The sequence below is a fragment of the Canis lupus genome, chromosome 19 (assembly GCF_048164855.1).
Source record: "Canis lupus baileyi chromosome 19, mCanLup2.hap1, whole genome shotgun sequence".
NCBI classification, from domain to species: Eukaryota; Metazoa; Chordata; class Mammalia; order Carnivora; family Canidae; genus Canis; species Canis lupus.
This window is the reverse complement of record NC_132856.1, coordinates 8,895,435-8,916,308: the sequence shown is the minus strand read 5'-3', so window position 1 is coordinate 8,916,308 and position 20,874 is coordinate 8,895,435. Positions and strand designations below refer to the sequence as shown.

Genomic DNA, 20,874 nt, shown 5'->3' with positions numbered 1-20,874 from the left:
CCTTAGGGGAGGGCCCCTTAAAGACCAGGCCCCATTTCCTGTTTTTATTTCTTTACCAAAAGATTGCAAAAAGTTTACCTCTTCATTTTGCAAAGAACGAGGGATGTAGCTTGAGCAGAGGATATTCTTGGGCCTCGTTTTGGCTATGGGTGCTGCTTTTTTTTAAAGACTTTATTTATTCTTGAGAGACACAGAGAGGGGGCAGAGACACAGGCAGAGGGAGAAGCAGGCTCCCTACAGTGAGCCCTATCTGGGACTCCATCTCGGGACCCCAGGATCACGCCCTGGGCCGAAGGTGGCGCTAAACTGCTGAGCCACCCGGGGCTCCCCCTGGATGCTCCTTTTAAGGCAGGGTGTAAGGAAATTGTGGCTGGGGCCCCAGAACGCCCTGGCGTGATGCTTCCTCTGAATGGGTCTTCTCCAAAGCCTTGGGACTATGAGCATCTCTCTTCTCAACCCCACAGGAGCCTTCCTAATCCCCTACTTCCTGACACTCATCTTTGCGGGGGTCCCGCTCTTCCTGCTGGAGTGCTCTCTGGGCCAGTACACATCCATCGGGGGCCTGGGGGTATGGAAGCTGGCCCCTATGTTCAAGGGTAAGTCTGTGGAGTGAGGCCGTCTGGTAGTGCTCCTGCCCACAGAACTGTGGTGAAACCAGGGCCTTCCTGATGCTCCTGGCCACGCTGGAGAGGGACCTGCTTGGTTTACTTCTCAGCAGAGTGGAGCCCTTGCAGGGGCCAGGTGGCAGATGGCAGCCCCGGCTAAAATCTAGGGTGCTGGAGGTGGACAGGACGGCCCAATCCAGAGACTCCATATGCACATCATCCTGCCCTGTCCTGTGAGCTCATTTCCCCAGCCAGGGCTGGGTACCACTTTCTTTGTTTCCTCGCTCAGTGCCTGACAGACACTCAGATGGATGCATGGAGAACCCTTCTTGCCTGGCAAGCTAGGACCCCTGTCCTATCTACAACCAGCCAGTGCTGGGCCTCAGACCCAAGTCCTCACCTGCCAGATGGGGGTGACCTTAGCCAAGCTGCTCCTTGTCTCTGAGCCTCAGTGCCACCTGTATCCAAGGTCCAGTAAGCTGGTGGGCCTCATGGAAAATGATGAGAATGACGCTCACTGGGATAGTTATTATTATTACTCTAGGAAACAAATATCATGATGCTATGTCTGCTCCCAGGTGTGGGCCTTGCCGCTGCCGTGTTGTCATTCTGGCTGAACATCTACTACATCGTTATCATCTCCTGGGCCATCTACTATCTGTACAATTCCTTCACCACAGTGAGTGGCCCCTTGGACCATCCTCTGCAGAAGGAGCCAGACCCAGAGCCCACCCTGTGTTGGTTGGGACAACCATTCTGCTGGAAGAGCTGTTCCTGGGGAGGGGGGGCATGGTTTGTCTTCAGCAGCCCCTACCTCCCCACAAGTCGTCGTAGCACCATGAACCAAGCATCTGCTCTGGGCCTGTCACTGAGCCTGGTGCTTCGTGTGGGCTGACCCCTAATCCTCCTGACACGCCCTCTTAAGGTGGCTATTGTTAGCTTATTTCATATGGACTCAGACTGCCTGGGTTCAAATCCTAACCCCAGTATATACCAACTGTGCAACTTTGGGGAGGAGACTTACCCTCTCTGAGCCACAGTGCCCATATTTATGAAAGGAAGGTAGAAATAAAACCTGCCTCATAGAGTTGTGAGGATTAAGGAGTAAATATGTGTAAAGGGCTTAGAGCTACCTCACAAAGCAGTGCTGTTAAGTGTTCACTGTTCTCATCAGTGCACAGAGGGCCAAACAGGCAAGATCTCTTACCTGAGGTCATATAGCTGGGAAGTGACATCGGGATGAACACACAGACCTTATGGTGCAGCTTGGGAAGCTGGCTTTCAGAGTGAAATGATCAAGGTTAAAATTTTAGCTCTGACACTTAGGAGCTGTGTGATGTCGAGCAAGTTGCTGCCCCTCTCTGATCTCCAAAATGGGGATCTCAACATGATCTGCATCTGGGAGCTGATGGGAAGGGGAGGGGAGATAATGGATGGCTTTGAAGAGGCTCAGGGGACCATGAGGACAGATGAAGGGCTCTGGGACCACTGTCGCCATCCCTTGGGGGCTCAACAGGGCTTGTCTGTGCCACTGTGCCTTTGCAGACGCTGCCATGGAAACAGTGTGACAACCCCTGGAACACAGACCGCTGCTTCTCCAACTACAGCATCGTCAACACCACCAACATGACCAGCGCCGTTGTAGAGTTCTGGGAGTAAGTGTGGGGCCATCAGAGCTGCGGGTCCTGTCAGCCAGGGCCAGCAGGAGACAGAGGTGACGGGAGCTGGTGATGTGCTCAGGGCTAAGGGAGATACGAGACAGAGTGAGGCCTTTTCCTCCGCCATAGAGCTGGGCCCTGGAAAAGGCCACTAGACACAAGCTCGAGAAAATGAATTCCTGCTTCCTCTCTCTTCCTGCCCACTGCTCCTGCCATTGGTCAAACCTGCCAGAAGCCAGAGGGCGAGGGAGCCAGTGATGGCTACATCACTAGCCTCCTGGGGTGTAGAGCAGGCCGGACAAGGGTGGAGAGTGTGCTGCTGGAGGGGAGTAACCAGCACAGGCCAACGAAATCCCAGTTCATCCTGAAAACCAGTCCAGTCTATTTAGAAACCCAGAGTTGTTTGCCATACAGGCACACGCTTGCGTGCACGCTCGCACACACACACACACACACACACACAGTTCATATTGAGGCCATGCTTATTGTATCTTCAGGAGAGCACATCCTAGATGGTGTGTTGGGGTATTGCTTTTACAAAAAGGAGGTCTTGGGATCCAAATCTCTTTGGCGTGAAGGAAGCATCTGTGGCTGGCAGCTTGAAAGGGCCTGGGAGCGCCCTGGAAGGTTCCCCTGCACCTTGCATGGGCTGCCAAGAGGAGCTGTGCTCAGGAGGTGTCAGAACACGTGATGAGAGTCTCTTTGTGCAGAAATGTCCTTGGCTTAGGCTGTCTCCTTACAAATAAAAATCAGATTCTTCTCCGGCTGCTTCTTCTTTCCAGCATCTGCCACACACATTCAGGATTGCACTGAACCATTTATTCAGTAAATATTTCTTGAGCCCTACTATGTGCAGTCTGGTTAGAGAAAAAGCAAACATAAACAAACAGGCAGTGGAAATGCCAGAAAATCAGTGCTAAGGGGAGGGGATGCACTGGAGGCCATAGGAATCCCAAGTTCGTACCTAGACAAGCCCAGGTGAGGAGTGACATCTATGGTGAAAACCACATTAGAAGAGAAAACCACAGGTGTTGGCAGGAGGAAGAGAATGTGAATGAAGGCTTGGAGGCAGGTGAGAGCAAGCCAGGCACAGGTGAGGGCATGGGAGTCATCCAGCCTGATGAGTGCTTGAGGGGCTTCGGGGAGAGCTGAGACTGGACAGAGAAGCAGGGCCAGCTCAGAGGGCCTTGCAAGGTCAGCCTGGGGAGGTTGGGCTTCATTCTGAGGACAGTAGGGAGCTATTCACTGCAGGGTTTTAAGCGGGAGGGTGACATGATCAGACATATAATTTAGAAGGGTCCCTGAGGCTGGAGTGGGAATAGAGCAAAAGTCACAGTGAGGGTCCTGTTAGGACAGCAGCCAAACAGGTGAGCAATAATCATGGCCAAAATAAGGCATTGGCAGGCCCCTTGAGCAACTAGTGCTTTCTATGGGTTAGTATAATGGATCCTGCATTCTCCAGCCCACTCCTGGGTGTCAATGATCACAGATGTCAGTGCCATCACAGTGGAGGATCTTTCATCCCCGGGGCACCCCCCCAGGTCACCCCAGCTCCCACCAGCCCCACATGACTTTCTGCTCCCTCCACTGTCCCACCAGGCGAAACATGCATCAGATGACAGACGGGCTGGATAAACCAGGTCAGATCCGCTGGCCTCTGGCCATCACCCTGGCCATCGCCTGGATCCTTGTGTATTTCTGTATCTGGAAGGGTGTTGGCTGGACTGGAAAGGTAAGGCATGTGCAGAGTGGGGAACAGAAGGGATGCATCTACAAGGGGATTTCTGTCCTAGACAAGGAGTCTGTGCTTCCAGGAACCCCACTGAACCTGGAGTGCAGAAGGTCCCTATATCTCTCTCTGCCTTGATTTTCTTTCCTGTAAAATGGAATTAATAACATCACCTACCTTCTGGGCAGTTGTGAGGATGAACTATGATAATGTAAGTCAGTTACACACAGCCATCACAAAACAGATGGTTAACTTTGCTCAAGGACCATTGAACAAACAGTCCCTGAGCATCTCTGCTGTCCACGCCATCTTGTTCTGGAGAGATCCAGAGATGAATATTCCACATCCCAGCCTTGGAGGAGGAACACAGATGGATCAATGAATGGATAAATACCCAGGCTCTGTACTGAAACATTCCTGAGTTCAGATCCCACCTTGGCTGTGTACTTGGCTAGGTGACCTCAGGCAGATCACTTCACCTCTCTGAAACTCAGTTTCCTCCTCTGAAAAATGGGGCTTGTATGTTGGCTTGTTAGGAGAATCAAATGGGATGGTGATTTTGCAAAATACTTGGCAACTAGCAGGAAGAATTGTACTTGTTTTTGTTTTTATTATCAGCAAGGGCAGAGCCAGATCAAGCTGGGGGATCTAGCCTGGGGACATCTGGGGAGCTTGCCAGTCACTTTAGAGGGAAGGGAACTGGCCTCACTCCCACCCCTTACCCCTTAAAGCCCCACCTCAGGGGTCCAGGGACAGAGGATTGCCCAGCCTCTCACTGGACCCTGGCCTGAAGGAAACTTAGAGGAAACCTCTGTGAGTTCTTACAGCAAAGCAAGTAAGGGAGAGAAGGGATTGAACAAAATTATGCTGGAGGAGGGAGGTCCAGGCTATCCAAGCTGATGTGAGCAAAACAGAACTTTAAGGAGCTCCATACTTGGGCATGAGTACAGTACGCTGATGAAAAACTGCCCAATTCCAGTCTGGTGGGACCTTTGGACCTACCAGGTTCTCAGATCCAAAGCCGGTGTCAAAACCTCTCCGATGTATCCCTACATTAGGCAGGCAGCAGGAGGGCACAGGTGTCTCCCCGCCCAACTTTAAGAAGTAGAAGAACATAGGGCCTAAGGGCTCCAGAAGAGATAGAGGTAAGCTTGAATCTCAGTCTCCTGATACCTAGCTATTTGTGCTTGGGCAAGTCATTTTCCCTCTCTGTGCCTCAGTCTCATCTGTTAAGTAGCTACAATAATAGTACCTTACAGGGTTGTCATAAAGACTGAGGAGAATAATCTATGTAGAGTGTGTAGCATATGCCTAGCACCTAGCAGGCAGACAATACATGGTATCAATTATCTTTTGAGGGAGTCATCCAAGTCATCAGTAAACATTTATTGAACAGCTTCTGTGTACCTAGCCCCATGCTAAATGTGGAAGACAAATTCAAGTGCAAGACCTAGGCAATATATATTAAGTATATTGTATTTCCTATATAACTAATCTTTTCTGAGTAGGCAAGTTGATTGTACCCATTTTCCAGACAGAAAAAAAGCAAGCCTCAGAGAGAATAAAAAATTGACTCAATGTCAAACAGCTTATAGGTGCCACAGATGGCTTCGAATTCATTTTTCCTAATTCTAAGTATGGTAGCTTTTCCAGTGGATCATGGCTGCCTTTCCTAACTCTGGAGATTCTCAGATCCATTCAGGGAAATGAAATTAACCTGGAGAACAATTCATGCTGATCAGAAAATAGGGTCACATCAGACTGTGAGATAGAAGGGTTGCTGAGCTTGAAAATTGCTCATTCACAACAGTGGGCAAAGAAATGTCATTTCAGAAAATGACATCAGTCTTTTGATTATCAATTTGGCAGAAAAAAAAACATTTTAATGATTATACTCAGTGCTGGCACCTTTGTGGGGAAGGTGTGCTCTGAAATGCTGGACAAAGTTCTGTTTCTGGAAGATAATTGGGCAGTGTGGCTCACAAGCCATTGAGAAATTTATCCCTTTTTTAAGTCAGTAATTCTACTTCTAGAAAATTTTCTCAAGAATGGTATAATAATTTTGTAGACAAAGTTTTATACACAGAGATATCCAATGTAGTGTTAGTGAGATTCACATGAAGGGATAACAGTAGGGACAATTTTAAAGAGGACGATAGAAACTCCTGAGGGACTATTTTACATGATTAAAAATCACATTGTTATGAGACAGTAAGACAATGTTTAGTAAGCAGAAATAAGGTATGCACTGTTTTCTAATTTTAAATATGTTAAAACAAAAGGCAAGCGCATAATTGGAGCATCACTTTGTAAGAAAATATGATAGCAATAGATACACAGCAAAAGTCTCAAAAGAGGAACATTAAAATGTTAACATCTGTGCATTGATATATTAGGCATTTATTTAGTGTATCTTATAAACCATGGACTGTTCTGGGCACGGGAAAACAAGTGAAGGAGACAAGCCCTCTCCTTCACCTAACTTAAATTCTAGGGGCTGTTGAAGGGAATTTTAATTGTGTGTGTGTGTAACTTGAAAATTTTCCTGATACCATGTTTTACTTGAACAGTTTAGACAAAAGTAAAAAAAAATAAAGGAGGGGTAGGGAATGGAAAAACCAGGTGCTGAGCTGGTTGGTTCAGACTCCAAGGAGAGGCTTCAGAAAAGTGGACAGTTAGGAATCCAGGAAGGCTTCCTGGACGAAGACAAACTGGAAGGCCCAGGGCCACAAAAGATATGGATGTAAGTGAAATGGAGAGGAGGGAAAGAATGGGTGCGCTGGAGGGGACATCGTTGCCAACTTTCCTCCCAGGTGGTTTACTTCTCCGCCACCTATCCGTACATCATGCTGATCATCCTGTTCTTCCGTGGAGTTACGCTGCCTGGGGCCAAGGAGGGCATCCTCTTCTACATCACACCCAACTTCCGCAAGCTGTCCGACTCTGAGGTGAGTGACCTTCCCAGGTTCCCCAGCCCCCACTGGCTGAGTTAAGGGCACACCTGAGTCCTGAGCCACCACTTACCAGCTGTAGGAGAAGTCACGCTATGCCTCTAACCTCATATGTAAACTGAAGGGGTTGCCAGGTACAGCTGGTTTCCACCTGCAAGAGGCCATGGGGCGCTGTGGCTATGATTATAATTTTGACTGTTTTTTGTTCATTCTTCCTCCAGGTGTGGCTGGATGCAGCAACCCAGATCTTCTTCTCCTATGGACTGGGCCTGGGATCCCTGATCGCTCTTGGGAGCTATAACTCTTTCCACAACAATGTCTACAGGTGAGAGAGCCCAGGAGTCCCTTCCTTTCTGGCCACGCCCCCCGTAGGCCCGCCCCCGTGGCCTTTCTCCACTTTCAACTCCATTCCTGTCTAAGCCGCTGCCTGTGGCCACTCCTTCCGGGTTCCAGTCCCTCCCTGGGGTGGGGTGGGGCACCTGCCCTGCAGCCCTGCTCCCAGGCACCCCCTCCTGCCCCCGCCCCTTGGCCCCTTGTCCTTCCCCCGCGCACGGGTTCCTAGCTCCCCTGCTTGCCAGCCCCCCCCACGGCCACCTTTCCTCTCTGCAGGGACTCCATCATCGTCTGCTGTATCAACTCGTGCACCAGCATGTTCGCAGGATTTGTCATCTTCTCCATCGTGGGCTTCATGGCCCATGTCACCAAGAGGTCCATTGCTGATGTGGCCGCGTCAGGTCAGCGCCACACATTGGAGGGCCGGGGCTCCTGGGGTGGGAGGCGCCGACACCGGGCCTCTTTGGTCATCACCACCGTGGGCAGCGGCAGCGGGAGCCAGAGGATGAGCACGCAGAGGGAAGAGCCAGTAGGAAGGCCTAGAGTCAGGGATGAGTGCGGTGGGCTGGCTCCCTGGCACGGAGCATCACTATGTGCCAGGCTGAGCAGGGAGCGTTTCACATGGGCCATGTCCCTGAAACCTTCCCACGCGATGGAGTCCGTGCTTTTTTATTCCATTTACTGAGTGAGGAAACTGAGGCTCTTGGACCACGTTCAGCAAACTAGAAAGCTGTAGAACTGGAGTTGAGCACGGACCTGGCTGACCAAAGAAAGCCCGGGCTCTTAATCGCCTGACCATACTGGCATTTCGACACAGTCCTGCCTTTTGCGGGGGGAAGACCCAACTCTCAACCCTGGGATAGAAACCTTGTTCCCACTCAGACATGCTCACCGCCACGACTGAGAGTCCCTAAATCTTTGCTTCTGTCTCACTTCCAAATGTGTTCCCACCAAGCAGGCTGTGCCCACTCGTGGTCATCGGTGCTGCAGGGTCCGAGGAGAACCCCAGCAACCCCTGCCTGCCTGCTTAGCCAAGAAAGCAGTGGGCATGAGGCACCCACTGCATGCACAGCAGAGTCCCTGAGGCTTGGGGAGGCAACAGGACTTGTCCCTCTGCCATCCTGGAGAACTGAGCTGGTCATGTAGAAAGGAACTTTCTCCTACTGTTGTCCTCATCTTCTCTCCAAGGGCCAGCTCTTTCCTCTGGAATTCCCCAACCACCCCCTTTCCTAAGCCAGACCCAGGGAGGTTATGATTTCTTTTCTTCTCCTTCCAGGGTTTCCCCTGATCTCTTGACTAACCCCCACCCAGACACTCAAACACCATATGTCCCATACTGACCTCTTTAAGCCGCCTCCTTCTCTGGGCTCCCCACTGTGCCAAAGGGCGCCATCATCCCATACCCAGGCCAGCCCCGGCATCATCCTGGATGCTTCCTTCACCTTCACTCTGCAAACCAACTAATACCTGCCCATTCCACCTGCTAGGTGTCTCTCCGTCTGGCCCCCTCTCTGCCCCTGTACAGTCCCCACCACCAGCCAAGCCACCACAGTCCCTCATTTCATCTCAGTGACACCCTGACCTCTGGACCTGACCCTACTGCCCCACCCCCCACATACACTGTATTCTCAGTGAAAGAGGAGCTTATAGTATTCACCCAAAAGGTTACCCCAAAGATAAAGCTGAGAAAGTGGGCGGTGTGCTGGGTATGCTGTGAATGCTCAGTACCTTTTATTTTCTTTTTCCTTTTTGTCCTCTCTCCATAGGCCCTGGATTGGCATTCCTGGCATACCCGGAGGCAGTGACCCAGCTGCCCATCTCTCCCCTCTGGGCCATCCTCTTCTTCTCGATGCTGCTGATGCTGGGCATTGACAGCCAGGTGAGGACACCCTCCCTGGCACTTCGAGGAGCCCCCATCCAGCATTGTCAGTCTGGGAAGAAAGCAGAAAGACGAGGCCATTGTCCATTGTCTTAGGCCCCCAGGAAGATAGCCAAGAGTTTCAGACCTCTAGACTGTTCCACCATGTGAGACTTCAGGGTGGATCAGCTCAGCCACCTTCCCCATTTTCCAGATGGCAAAACTGATGTCCAGAGGGGAGGGACTCTACCGAGGTCACAAAGAGGCAAAGGTGGAATCAGGCCTGGATCCCGGGGCTTCTCTGGCTCCGTTGTCCCAACAACGCCAGACCCCTTCCATCTTGTCCCAGAGAGTCAGGTTCTGGGTGGCTTGGGGCTGGGGTCTGCCGCACATGGCTGACCTTTGTCCACCTTGAAGTTCTGCACCGTGGAGGGCTTCATCACCGCTCTGGTGGATGAGTATCCCAGGCTCCTCCGCAACCGCAGGGAGCTCTTCATTGCTGCTGTCTGCATCGTCTCCTACCTGATTGGCCTCTCTAACATCACCCAGGTGAGTTCACTGGGCACCTGGCACGCCTCTAGTGCCATCTGCCCCAGGCCCACTTCCAGGTCCCCTCCACCCTAGCCTCACGCCATCCTACCCTTTGTTCATCAAGCACCATTTCTGTGCCAAGCCCAGCATACACAGTAGTGAGTCAGATAGGGACCCTGCCTTCAGGGTGCAAGGGTGGGAGACACGACATTGAACTAGAAGTGCTAAGACACAGCTGGAGAATACAGCCTGAGGCACCCAGAACTGCTTCCTGGAGGAGGGGATATGGGGACTGATTTTTTAAAAATGGACAAAAATTAGAGAGGGATGCTTGGGTGGCTGTTGGTTAAGCATCTGCCTTTGCTCAGGTCATGATCCCGGGGTCCTGGAATGGAGACCTATGTCCTTAGGTGCCCTGCTCAGCCGGGAGTCTACTACTCCCTCTCCCTCTGCTCCTCCTGCTGCTTGTGTGCTCTCTCATAAACAAACAAACAAACAAACAAAATCTTTATAAGAAAAAATTAGAGAGTCAAGCTGGAATTAGGCCTTTGACATCGACACTGCCCCTTCTTCTTGCTCCCACTTTTCTTTTCCTATTGATATTAATAAGCAGTTGTCTCTGCACTCAAGGCCGTCCTGGTCTGGTCAGAAGGCATACACATACCTGATGCATTGTACAATAAATGTAAATGATCCTATAGCCATGAGCTCAGCCCTGTGAGTTTGCTTTATGATTCACAGAACTACCTCTGGATTCAAATACAGTTCATTCCCAGAACGAATTATTCCTCCATTATTGTTACTCACCATGGGCCTGTCATGACACTGGAGATTTAGTAGTTAATGTGACAGATGTAATATCTGCTCTCTTACAGCTTATGCTTTGGTGGACAAGACTGACATACAAATTAGATAATTTCAGAGAGTGTTCAGTGCCATGAAGAAAAGAGGGCAGTGGGACAGGGAATGACCAGTGAGGGTAGGAGGGATGCTACTTCAGAGTAGTCAGGAGAGGGCCCCCTGAGGAAATGGCAGTTGGGCTAAGACTGAAATGATGAGGAAGAGACAACCAAGGGAAGATGGAGCTAGGGGAAGAAAACATAGCAGGTGCAAAGGCCCTGAGGTATGCATGAGCTTGGTAAGTTTGAGGGGCAGAGGGAATGAGGGGATTGCTAGAGGGTACAGAAGCAGACCGTGCAGGAATGTACAGATCAAAGCCATTTGGATTTTCTTTTGTATTCTATTCTATTCTATTCTATTCTATTCTATTCTATTCTATTGTCTCAACTTCTTTTTTTTTTTTTTTTGTCTCAACTTCTTGATGTGTTATATTTATGTTCTTTGCAAACCATGGAAGGTTTTTTTTTTTTTTTAATTTTTATTTATTCATGATAGGCACACAGTGAGAGAGAGAGAGGCAGAGACACAGGCAGAGGGAGAAGCAGGCTCCATGCACCGGGAGCCTGACGTGGGATTTGATCCCGGATCTCCAGGATCGCGCCCTGGGCCAAAGGCAGGCGCCAAACCGCTGCGCCACCCAGGGATCCCATGGAAGGTTTTAAGCAGGGGAAAAACATAACTGATTTAACTTTGTGGAGAGATGGCTCTGATGACTAGTTCTTCTGTGAGTCTTCCAGCATTCCCAAAAATGAGGCATTCCTCTTCCTTAGACATTTTTCCCCCATTCCCAGGGAGTCGACGATCACACCCCCTCATAGTTACTAGGCCCTCAGTGCTTCTTTTAGTCTTCCCTCAAGCCTCCTCACTGCAGTGTTGTCTCACACCTACCTCGCCAGACTGCGAAGCCCACATTGGCTAGGAACTGAGTGCCCTGGGCCCTGGTGGAAAGTGGACCCCTCTCACTGCTTTTCCTCTCTTAGGGGGGCATCTATGTCTTCAAACTGTTTGATTACTATTCTGCTAGTGGCATGAGCCTGCTGTTCCTCGTGTTCTTCGAATGTGTCTCCATTTCCTGGTTTTACGGTGAGTGTCAACCCTCCTTCCACCTTCCCTCCCTGCCTCCCTCCCTCCCTCATTCATTCATTCATTCCTTTCTTCAAGCATCATTCGAGATATACAGCGTGAAAACCAAGCCCTTTCTGTACATTGGTTGACAACTGATGCTTAAACAACCCTGTTGGGAACAGTACAGCCTACTTGTTCTGTGTATAAATACAGTAGAGCATTTTTCCATTACTCTTTTCACTACAAGACAGTACTGCAAATGTATTTTCTCTTCCTTAAGATTTTCCTAATAACACTTCTTTTCTCTAGCTTACTTTATTCTAAGAACACAGTACATAATACAGAGAACATACGAAATATGTATTGATCAATTGTTTGTTATTGGTCAGGCTTCCAGTCAACAGTAGGCTACTGGTGCTTAAGTTTTTGGGGAGTCAGAAACTACATGAGGATTTTCGACTGCATGGTGGGGTCAGCACCCCTAACTGCCACATTGTTCAAGGGTCGGCTGTATTCGGTCCTCACAACAATCTGATGAAGTTAGCAGAGGGGGTCCCGTGTTCAGGAGACACCGTAAGACAGGCTAAATAAATTCACTTAAAATGGGAGCCAAAATTTCTTCATAGATTGGGATAAGAGGGATTTTTATCTAGAAAAGCGAGACCAAAAGTACAAAAGAAAAAGTTCTAAAGTTAAATAGTTAACAAAAGTGGGGCCATGATTAAAGCATGCACTCCCTTAGAACAAAGAATGGAGGAAACGATGATTTTATTTGTTTACCTTGTGGACTGAGGTTCCAGACCCTGCTGCATGATGGTCAAAAGATCCTTCCCTGCACTTTGATTATCACAGCAAGGCATTGTGTTCGAAATGTTTTTCTGGGTCCCTCTTAATCCTTGATATTCACTGTACTTTCTTCACCACCTGCCCCTCCTTGTCATCCCCACCACTTCGCTCTCAACTGGCTTAATGCTGTGAGATTCTCGCTGGTCGGGGGCTTTGTTCAGAATCCGAGGGATGTCGGATGTCAGTCTGGGAACTTCAAAACACCTGTGGCATTCTGCAAGATTTGTGGTTCTTTGCAGGCCATCAGCAGTCGCTTATAGCATCAGATCAGCAGGGCTTTGAAGGAATGGCCTTGTCCACAGGGCTTTGAAGGAATGCCAGGCTACCTGTTGGGTGGGAGGGACTTTGAGAGAGGTGAGGACATGCTTTATAAGCATATCCCTTTGTTGGTGGACATTTTCACATGTAGGTGCCTGGCTTTCTTCCTGACATAATCCACCTGCTGGGGGTTATTGAATGATTAGATAGGGAGGCCCCCCCTAGAGTGTTAGCCCTATGTTACAAAGAGGCTCAAGCTCCTAGAGGTCAGGCGACTTGCCTATGGTCATTACTCTAAGAAAGTGGCAGACTGAGACTTTGAGCCTGCAGTCCCCACAACTCATTCATACCTCCTGCTCTCACTCCGAATGTCACAGGTGTCAACCGATTCTATGACAACATCCAAGAGATGGTTGGCTCCAGGCCCTGCATCTGGTGGAAACTCTGCTGGTCTTTCTTCACCCCAATCATTGTAGCGGTAAGGACAAGTCTTGACCAGCCCCATTAGGATGAGACCAGACCAGGCCCTGGGGCGACTCAGGTCCAAAGAGAAATTTCTGGAAGCAGAGGCACCTATTTCCTAAAAATACTACTACATCCCATTTGCTGAGCCTCTACTTTGTGCCCTATACAGCACCAGACACATTACATAGTCCTCGCAAACCTCAGCAAAATAGGCATTCTTGCCTTCACTTTGCTGCTGAGGGACCCGGGTTCACCCTGCCAGCATCACCCGGCTAGTTGGTGCTGCATTCAAACCAGGCAGGCCTGATTCTGAAGCCCCAGCCATGGGCTCAGGAAGGCTTCTCATCCTCAGCATCCTTTATTCCCTCACGCAGGAGGAAGCTGAGGCCTAAGCAGCCCTGGGGTGGCCGCCCCAGGTCCTTGGGGTGGGGGCTAGACCACTGGATTGGTCGTGTCCTGCACTCTGGCTTGCCAAGCTGATTAACTTGGAGGAACGGATGCCTTTTGCTACTGATCCTCCCCGGGGGGGGGGGGGGGTCCCTTTCTCTATCCTGTACAGAGATGTCTTATGTAGGAGCAGTGGCCTTCGGTGCAGGATTCCCACATGCTGGGCCCTTGTGAGGGTCTGCCTCATGGCAAGGGAGGTGGTCAGTGGATCTCTCAGCTTCAGGGTCTGGGAAGGGGCCTTGGTTGTCCAATCTGGGTGACTAACTGTGTCCCATTCCCTCTCCTCCACCATCCGCAGGGTGTGTTCATTTTCAGTGCTGTGCAGATGACTCCTCTCACCATGGGAAACTACGTTTTCCCCAAGTGGGGCCAGGGTGTGGGCTGGCTCATGGCTCTGTCTTCCATGGTCCTCATCCCTGGGTACATGGCCTACATGTTCCTTACCTTAAAGGGCTCCCTGAAGCAGGTAAGTCCCTTCTTCACCCTTCAGATTGCTAGTCCCTTTCCCCTACCCTTGTGGAGATCACAGTCTAGTTAGGAAACAGACAACTCCATTTCCAATGATAGCAGAATGTTGGAAGTGCCAACATGTGCCAATCATACTGGGGAGATGGGCAAGCCCCGCCTGGATTGAGGAGGGTTAAAGACGGCTTCTTAAAAGAGGGGATAGCTAAGAAGAGGCCTAAGGATGAGTCAGAGTTAAGAGTAGAAGCAGAAAGAATGTTCCAAGAAAGGTGGATGGGAAGCATGCGCAAAGGCCCGGGGATATAAACAGCATTTGGCGAACTGAAGGGAGATCATTGTGGCTGGAGGGTAGAATGGAGAAGGATGCAGAGGGGGTGATAAGAGAAGAGGTTGGGGATGTAAGAAAGGCCAGATCATGAAAGGCTTTCAAAATTAAGACAAGAACTTTGGACTTTATCTTGAGGGTAATGGAACGCCTCAAGAGTTTGAAGCAGGCGAAGGGTGGGGTCAGTTGTACTGCGGACTTACTCTAGATCTCTTTTGTGAGCTTTATAAAGACAAAATGTGGTCTTACCCTCAAGGAGATGTGCCTGCTAGCACATTCTAGGTCCACACTAGCTCTTTGTTAAGTTATATCAAATTCTCAAGTGAAACAAGGCAGTGCTGGAGGTACCCAGGTGCTAGAGACATTGATGGATTAAGGTAAGCTGAGAAGATTTCCCTGAGGAGGGGTGAATAATCAGATACAGAGGGCCACGGCTGGGAGGCCCCGGGATCAATGGTTCTCAACCTTATTTCTACTAAGATGGACCTTCCAGACTAATCAGAACCAGAAGAGGGAGCTCTGTGGTCTGTGGTCTAAGGAAGACAGTGTAAGGGAGGCTCTTGGACCAGCCTCCTCCTTTTACAGAGAAACTGAGGTCAAGCGAGAAATCACTTCCCTACCCCTTATAGTAAGTTATTAGGAGAGCGGAGGCTTGCAGCCCTTTCTTCAAATCCAGGCCCAATGCTTTCATTTTCCACAACCCTGGAGCTGTGAAAGGCAGTCAGGTCTTGGAGTGAGAGAGAGGCAAACGCAGTGCATTTGACGAGGGGTACACAGCCTGTGCAAAGGCCCAGGAGTGGGCACATCTGAAGACACGGTGCATTATCTGAAGTGACAGGATTTCAGGGAGTATGTGTAGAGAAGGTAGTGGGAGATTCATCCATTCAGGAAATCTGTATTGAACACCTACTGTGTGCCAGACAGTGTTGTCAGTGCTAGAGACACAGCTGTGAGAAAAAATAGGCAAAAATCCCACCCTCATGGGGCTTACATTCTAGTAGAGGAAGACCAGCAATAGCAAACTAAAAACATGTTAGATAGGAATGACTATGGAGACAGAGTAGAAAGGGAGTGCTGAGTGAGGCCCTGCTGGGAAGGTAACATGGAGCCAAGACCTAGGAGGTAGAGATCGAACTGTGTCATGATCTGAAAGGAAGGATGGATCAGACACAGGGCACAGTAAGTGCAAAGGCCCTGGGCAGGTATGTGTTTGGCATGTGAGGAGCAGCGAGGAGGCCAGAGAGTACAGAGGATGTGGGGACGAGGCCAGAGTCTGGGTGCGTTTTGAAGGCAGAGCAGGCCTTCCTGACTTGAAAAGAGGGTGGGGGAACGGAGAGGCCAGTCTTCCTCCTCTCAGCCCAAATTCTCCCTGGTGCCCACAGCGCATCCAGGTCATGATCCAGCCCAGCGAAGACATCGTTCGCCCAGAGAACGGTCCGGAGCAGCCCCAGGCCAGTGGCTCAGCCAGCAAAGAGGCCTACATCTAGGGGTGTCTGGCGGCTTGCCGACCCGACGCTCACCCCCCAACCTGGCTGAACATGACCACCACTTGATGTCTGAAGATACCGTCGATCTCAACCTACCTCGAGTGGCGAGTCCAGACACCATCACCATGCAAAGAAAGGGGAGGTGGGGGACAGTCACACCCCCGGTGGGCCCCGCCGTGGGCAAAGATACCCGATGGCTCCAGCACCTGCAGGCTGGTGACCTTTTGAATCCGGGCCCCATAAGCATCAAGCAATCAGCCTTCGTGACTGTGCAGTAGATCATTTTTATCCTGCCAGCGAGTGTGGTGCAGTGAGGCTCACACACTCGGGGCTTTTAGTCATATTCCTGACTGTTCTCTTACTGCCGAAACCCATGACTCTTACTCTCGGACTTTGCCGGAGTTTGGTTCCGTCGGAACGCTGCTCTGTACACACGCAAAGGGCATTTTGTATAATGGGGATTTCCAGGGAGAGCTCACCCTTCAGTAGCAGGGAGCCAGCGGAGCTCTTACTTTCATTTTTTTGTTTATCCTTCCCGAGGCAGCTTGACAAAAGCACCCCCAAGGACCTCCATCAGTGTCCCCCCACCCCAAGCTGCCAGCTGAGCTGTGTCTCCAGCAATCTGCAGAGCATCCTCCCCGCCCCCTCCTAGCCAGGCCATGCTGACTGCACCTGGCCCAAGAGCGATCATTCCAGACGGCCCAGCTCCCTCACTCCGTCCTTGGAAAACTGCCACAAGCACAATTGATTTTTTTTTTATTGCCATTCTGGGGGACCTAAGATTCCGCTGGGGAAATTCCCTAATCAGAAGCCCCAGTTTTTCTTAGGCTTGCCCCGTTTCGTGGAGCACAAATCAGGTGCGGAGGAAATCAAGGTGAAGGTTTCTCTGTCCTTGAGTCAAAATGGATGCAGTTATCTTTCCAGCTCCCCCTTCAGCTGTGTCCTCACTGCCGCCCCAGTCAAAAATGCTGCCTTCTTCGTTCATATTCCTCAGCGGGAATCCCCTCACTGCCACTGAATCTCCCCAGCTACTAACTGAGGAGCTAGTGTTAATCCAGACCACCCCCACGCCCCCACCCCTCAAAGTGCTTCCAAGATTAAACTGCTTCATTGAGAGGTAGTATTTGTTTCTTTCCGGAACTGGGCTCCGTGGTGGTGGTGGTGGTGGTGGTGGTGGTGGCGGCGGCGGCGGCGGCACATCAGGCAAAGACAGTTTCTTGCAAGCTCCAGTGACTCAGCGTTTCTCATTTGCCAGGAAGATGGGTTCCCATGTAGCAAATCGTATGTTGTGTCCCGTAGCTCCTTAGCTAGTTAGCTCACAAACTGTGTTTTACAACTAATCCTTAATAATTATGGTAAATAACTGTGACTGTGGGTTTTTTAATCTCTTGTCATTCTCATCCGACAGTGACCAGCATACCCGTTCTTGCAATAAGGTATTACCCTCAGAATATTAAGCACATTCTTGTAGAGAAACAAAAAGTACATGTACACATATAAAGGCACACACATATACATTCATCCTCCCGTGTGGTATATAGGGTCTTATCTGGTATCGTTTAGGAAATCTCAAACCTTTTCCTGAGGTCATCTGTAAAATAGTCTCATTGCTAAGGCATCCCAAATGCCAACTGGTGAATCCATGATCAAAATGCATATGTGTTGTTAAATTATAGGGTTTAGAATGAAAGGAACCCTTCACTGTGTCTCATGGTCCCACCCCCCCATCCTGTGTGAATTCCTTTAGATTAAGGGCAGGAAAACTTCTGACTTTCTCTTTGTTCTTCAATGTGAAACTAAGGCCGAGTCTTTCTAAGACAAATACAGTGTACTTAATGTTTGTATGCAAATCTAATTGAGATGTTTGGCAAGAAATCCCCTAACTGATTTCCATCCAAACCTACTTATAGAGCACAATATTACGTGTCGTACAATTCCAGTGAGAACTGTGAATATGTGTACCTTTTTTTAGTATTTGCCCTGGGGGAAAAGATATTGTATTATCATATATGCTTTTTTTGCAATAAGGGTTTATTCTCAGAACACCAAGTAAATCTATCTCTATATAAAAAAATATATGTAATATATACATATTCAAACTATATACAGAGCCTGTTTTAAAAAAATTACAGTATTATTTAGAAAAATTATCTGTTCTATGGACCAAATGTAAAATATTTATAAATGAAGATGCATTTTAAATGTCTATAAATGGTGTCATAACTAGAGCACGGGCGTTATGTACGTTTCTAAGAATTTAGAGGAAAAATAATAAAGGTTCTATGATATACAATGTCAGACCTTCAATTCTTTGAGCTGGGGGCACAATAGCTTCTTTCATTGGAACAACACTGCATACACACAGAACCATTTTTTCCCCAAGAGAGAGAGAGATTTGGGCTCAAATACCCAGCAAGAGGGACGCCTGGGTGGCTCAGTGGTTGAGCGTCTGCCTTTGGCTCAGATCATGATCCCAGGGTCCCGGGATCGAGTCCCACATCGGGCTCCCTGCATGGAGCCTGCTTCTCCCTCTGCCTGTGTCTCTGCCTCTCTCTGTGTCTCTCATGAATACATAAATAAAATCTCATAAAAAAAAAAAAAACAGCAAGATACAGCTTGAGTTTGCCAAAAGTCCTGGAATGAGTAAATAAAAAAAACAACTCTGAGCTACATAAAGGAGATGTTTTCACTGTGAAGCAGGGCTCTGAGAGGTCACAACTCTGTTCAAACGAGAACCTGCTTCCAGTGCAGAAAAAGGCAGTGGCGCTCGAAGAAATGCTCAGCACCCAAGGACCCCTAGCCTGTGCTTTCCTGCTTCCCCCTTCTAGCCAACCACTCACACTGAAAATGATGGCATAGAAGGAAAGGGAAAGCTACCGAACCCCATACTTTCCCCGAGCATCAGTAAGTGGAAGTAGTGAGTATTGGCAAAATGTGCACGTCTCAAGAAGTGAAATCGAAACAACTCAGTCTTGTGCACGTCTCTTCTGTTGGGGAGAGAACAGAATACACGTGCATGTATTCCATTTTTGAAACGCATATTGTGTAATTCACATAAGAAGTACGTGCTCCTATATTGGCATTTGCATAGTATACAGGTGAACAATAAAATGTATGGTGAAGATTTAGATTTTAAATTTTCCTTTACTTAGAACGACATTAAACAGCAAATTTAAAAATGCCGTGACCAACCGAGAGAAAGACCGTGGAAGGAAAGAAAAGCCTTATATTTCAGTACCTTTATCAGCACTTCTTCCTCACTTGCTGAACAAGGGGTCCTGTGTTTGCCGTTTGCACTGGATCCTGCAACCAAAGGAATTGCTCTGGGGAATCATCTAGGGACGGCCATCGCCTGCACAGAGCTTCTGACTCTGGATGTGGGGTGGACAGTTGGAGCTGCCGGTCAGCAGGCCCCAGGGCAGGGGACAGTGAGGACAAGCTGGATCCCTGAGCACTCAGATCTCTCACTGCCTTTGACTTTCGAGGCTTCCGGAGAGGAATGGCTCCTGCTTCATTTCTGCCTTCCAAATCTTGGGCAAATGTCGATTTTGGCCAATTCTCACTCAGAACCATACATGGAAAGGGACTCTGAGAAATGCTTTCAGCTTAACCAAGTAGAGACTATAATACAGAGAGTTCCCTTTACTCTCTCTCTCTTTCCTCTCTCTCTCCCTCCCTCTCATACAAACACACAAACACACACTAATCGTAATAATGAAATGATTTTGCTAAGCTGTTTGAGAATGACTTGTGGACATTTGGGGCCCTATTTGTTTTTAAACATGATCATGTGTCCTCTGAAGAAAGATCCCCTTACATAACCACAAAACCTTTATCATACTCAAGAAATTTCACAGTGTTACAATATTATTATCTTACCTACAGTCCGTATCCAATTTCTCCAATAATGCCCTTTAGAGCAATTTCTCTCTGATTCAGGATTGCACATTGCATTTAGTTGTTGTATCTCTCAGCAAGTGTTTGTGAGCACCTACTACCTGTCAAGCAGAGAGCGACCTTGGCCAGCCTGGCTTTCCCACCCCCCCATCCTTCCCCCACCTCTGAATGAAGTAGGGGGAGGTCACTCTCTCTTCCACTATCGTCTCTCCCAGGAAAGGACAGCCAGGATTCTGTCATGGGCATCACAAAAAAGAATGTGTTTCTCCCTTAGGAGAGCAGACACAAGGTTCACTTAAGGAAGCCACGTCCCCCGGGGCAGTGTCCCAGCTGCCCCCCCGCACTTCTTTCTCTGGCTACTTCCCCGGGGCCTCTCTCCTTTCCACACCCTTCCTGGCCTTCATCCATCCCTAAGCCATAAGCATGTAAAGCACAAACAGAAGAGAATAAAATCCAAAATGTGAAGCTCACCTGTCAACCATGGCCACGGTGATGGCCCTTACGTCTGCCCCTGACGTCCCCCACACTGGGGTACTTCCTCCCTAGCAGCTCAGAGGAGAGACACAGGTCAGAGGTCCCCGGATTGAGAAGAACCTTGAAGGTCACCTGGTTCTACTGAAGCTTGGACTGTTTTCAGGGACTTGTTTCTTCAACAGCAATGTGCATACAAATCCCCTAGGAGATCCTGTCAAAATGCAGGTTCTGATTCCAGAGGTCCGGGGATTTGCATTTCCAATAAGCTTTAGGTGTTGTCAGTGGGCTTCCTCCTGCTCTTTACATGGTAAGAATTCAAAGAAAAGCCACCCAGCTTCTTTTTAAATACTCAGAGTGTTTGCCACCTCCTTAGGAAACCGACAGAAACCCAAACTGTTTTAGGCATAAAAAAGAATTTGTTAACTCAAAAAATTTCCATGGGCACTTGCTTCAGGCACAGCTGGATCCAGGTGCTCAAAGCATCAGGAATGCATCTCTCAGGACGCCTGGGTGGCTCAGCGGTTAAGCGGCTACTCAGCTTAGGGCGTGATCCTGGAGTCCCGGGATCGAGTACCACGTC

The 20,874-nt window shown here is 49.2% G+C and overlaps 1 protein-coding gene across 3 annotated transcripts in view; it reads left to right on the top strand.

Annotated features, from left to right (window-relative positions):
• Nucleotides 1-18,216, top strand: part of SLC6A1 (solute carrier family 6 member 1) — a 42,062-nt gene extending 23,846 nt beyond the window's left edge. For all 3 annotated transcript variants that reach the window (XM_072785109.1, XM_072785111.1, XM_072785110.1), the window contains exons 4-16: nt 465-596; nt 1,184-1,284; nt 2,151-2,260; nt 3,863-3,995; nt 6,806-6,940; nt 7,165-7,268; nt 7,553-7,677; nt 9,043-9,155; nt 9,552-9,683; nt 11,546-11,648; nt 13,112-13,212; nt 13,945-14,112; nt 15,819-18,216. In XM_072785109.1, the coding sequence (XP_072641210.1) occupies nt 465-596; nt 1,184-1,284; nt 2,151-2,260; nt 3,863-3,995; nt 6,806-6,940; nt 7,165-7,268; nt 7,553-7,677; nt 9,043-9,155; nt 9,552-9,683; nt 11,546-11,648; nt 13,112-13,212; nt 13,945-14,112; nt 15,819-15,923 (1,562 nt within the window). In that variant the 3' untranslated portion in view covers nt 15,924-18,216. The remainder of the gene's footprint in view (nt 1-464; nt 597-1,183; nt 1,285-2,150; nt 2,261-3,862; nt 3,996-6,805; nt 6,941-7,164; nt 7,269-7,552; nt 7,678-9,042; nt 9,156-9,551; nt 9,684-11,545; nt 11,649-13,111; nt 13,213-13,944; nt 14,113-15,818) is intronic.
• Nucleotides 18,217-20,874: the final 2,658 nt, after the last annotated feature.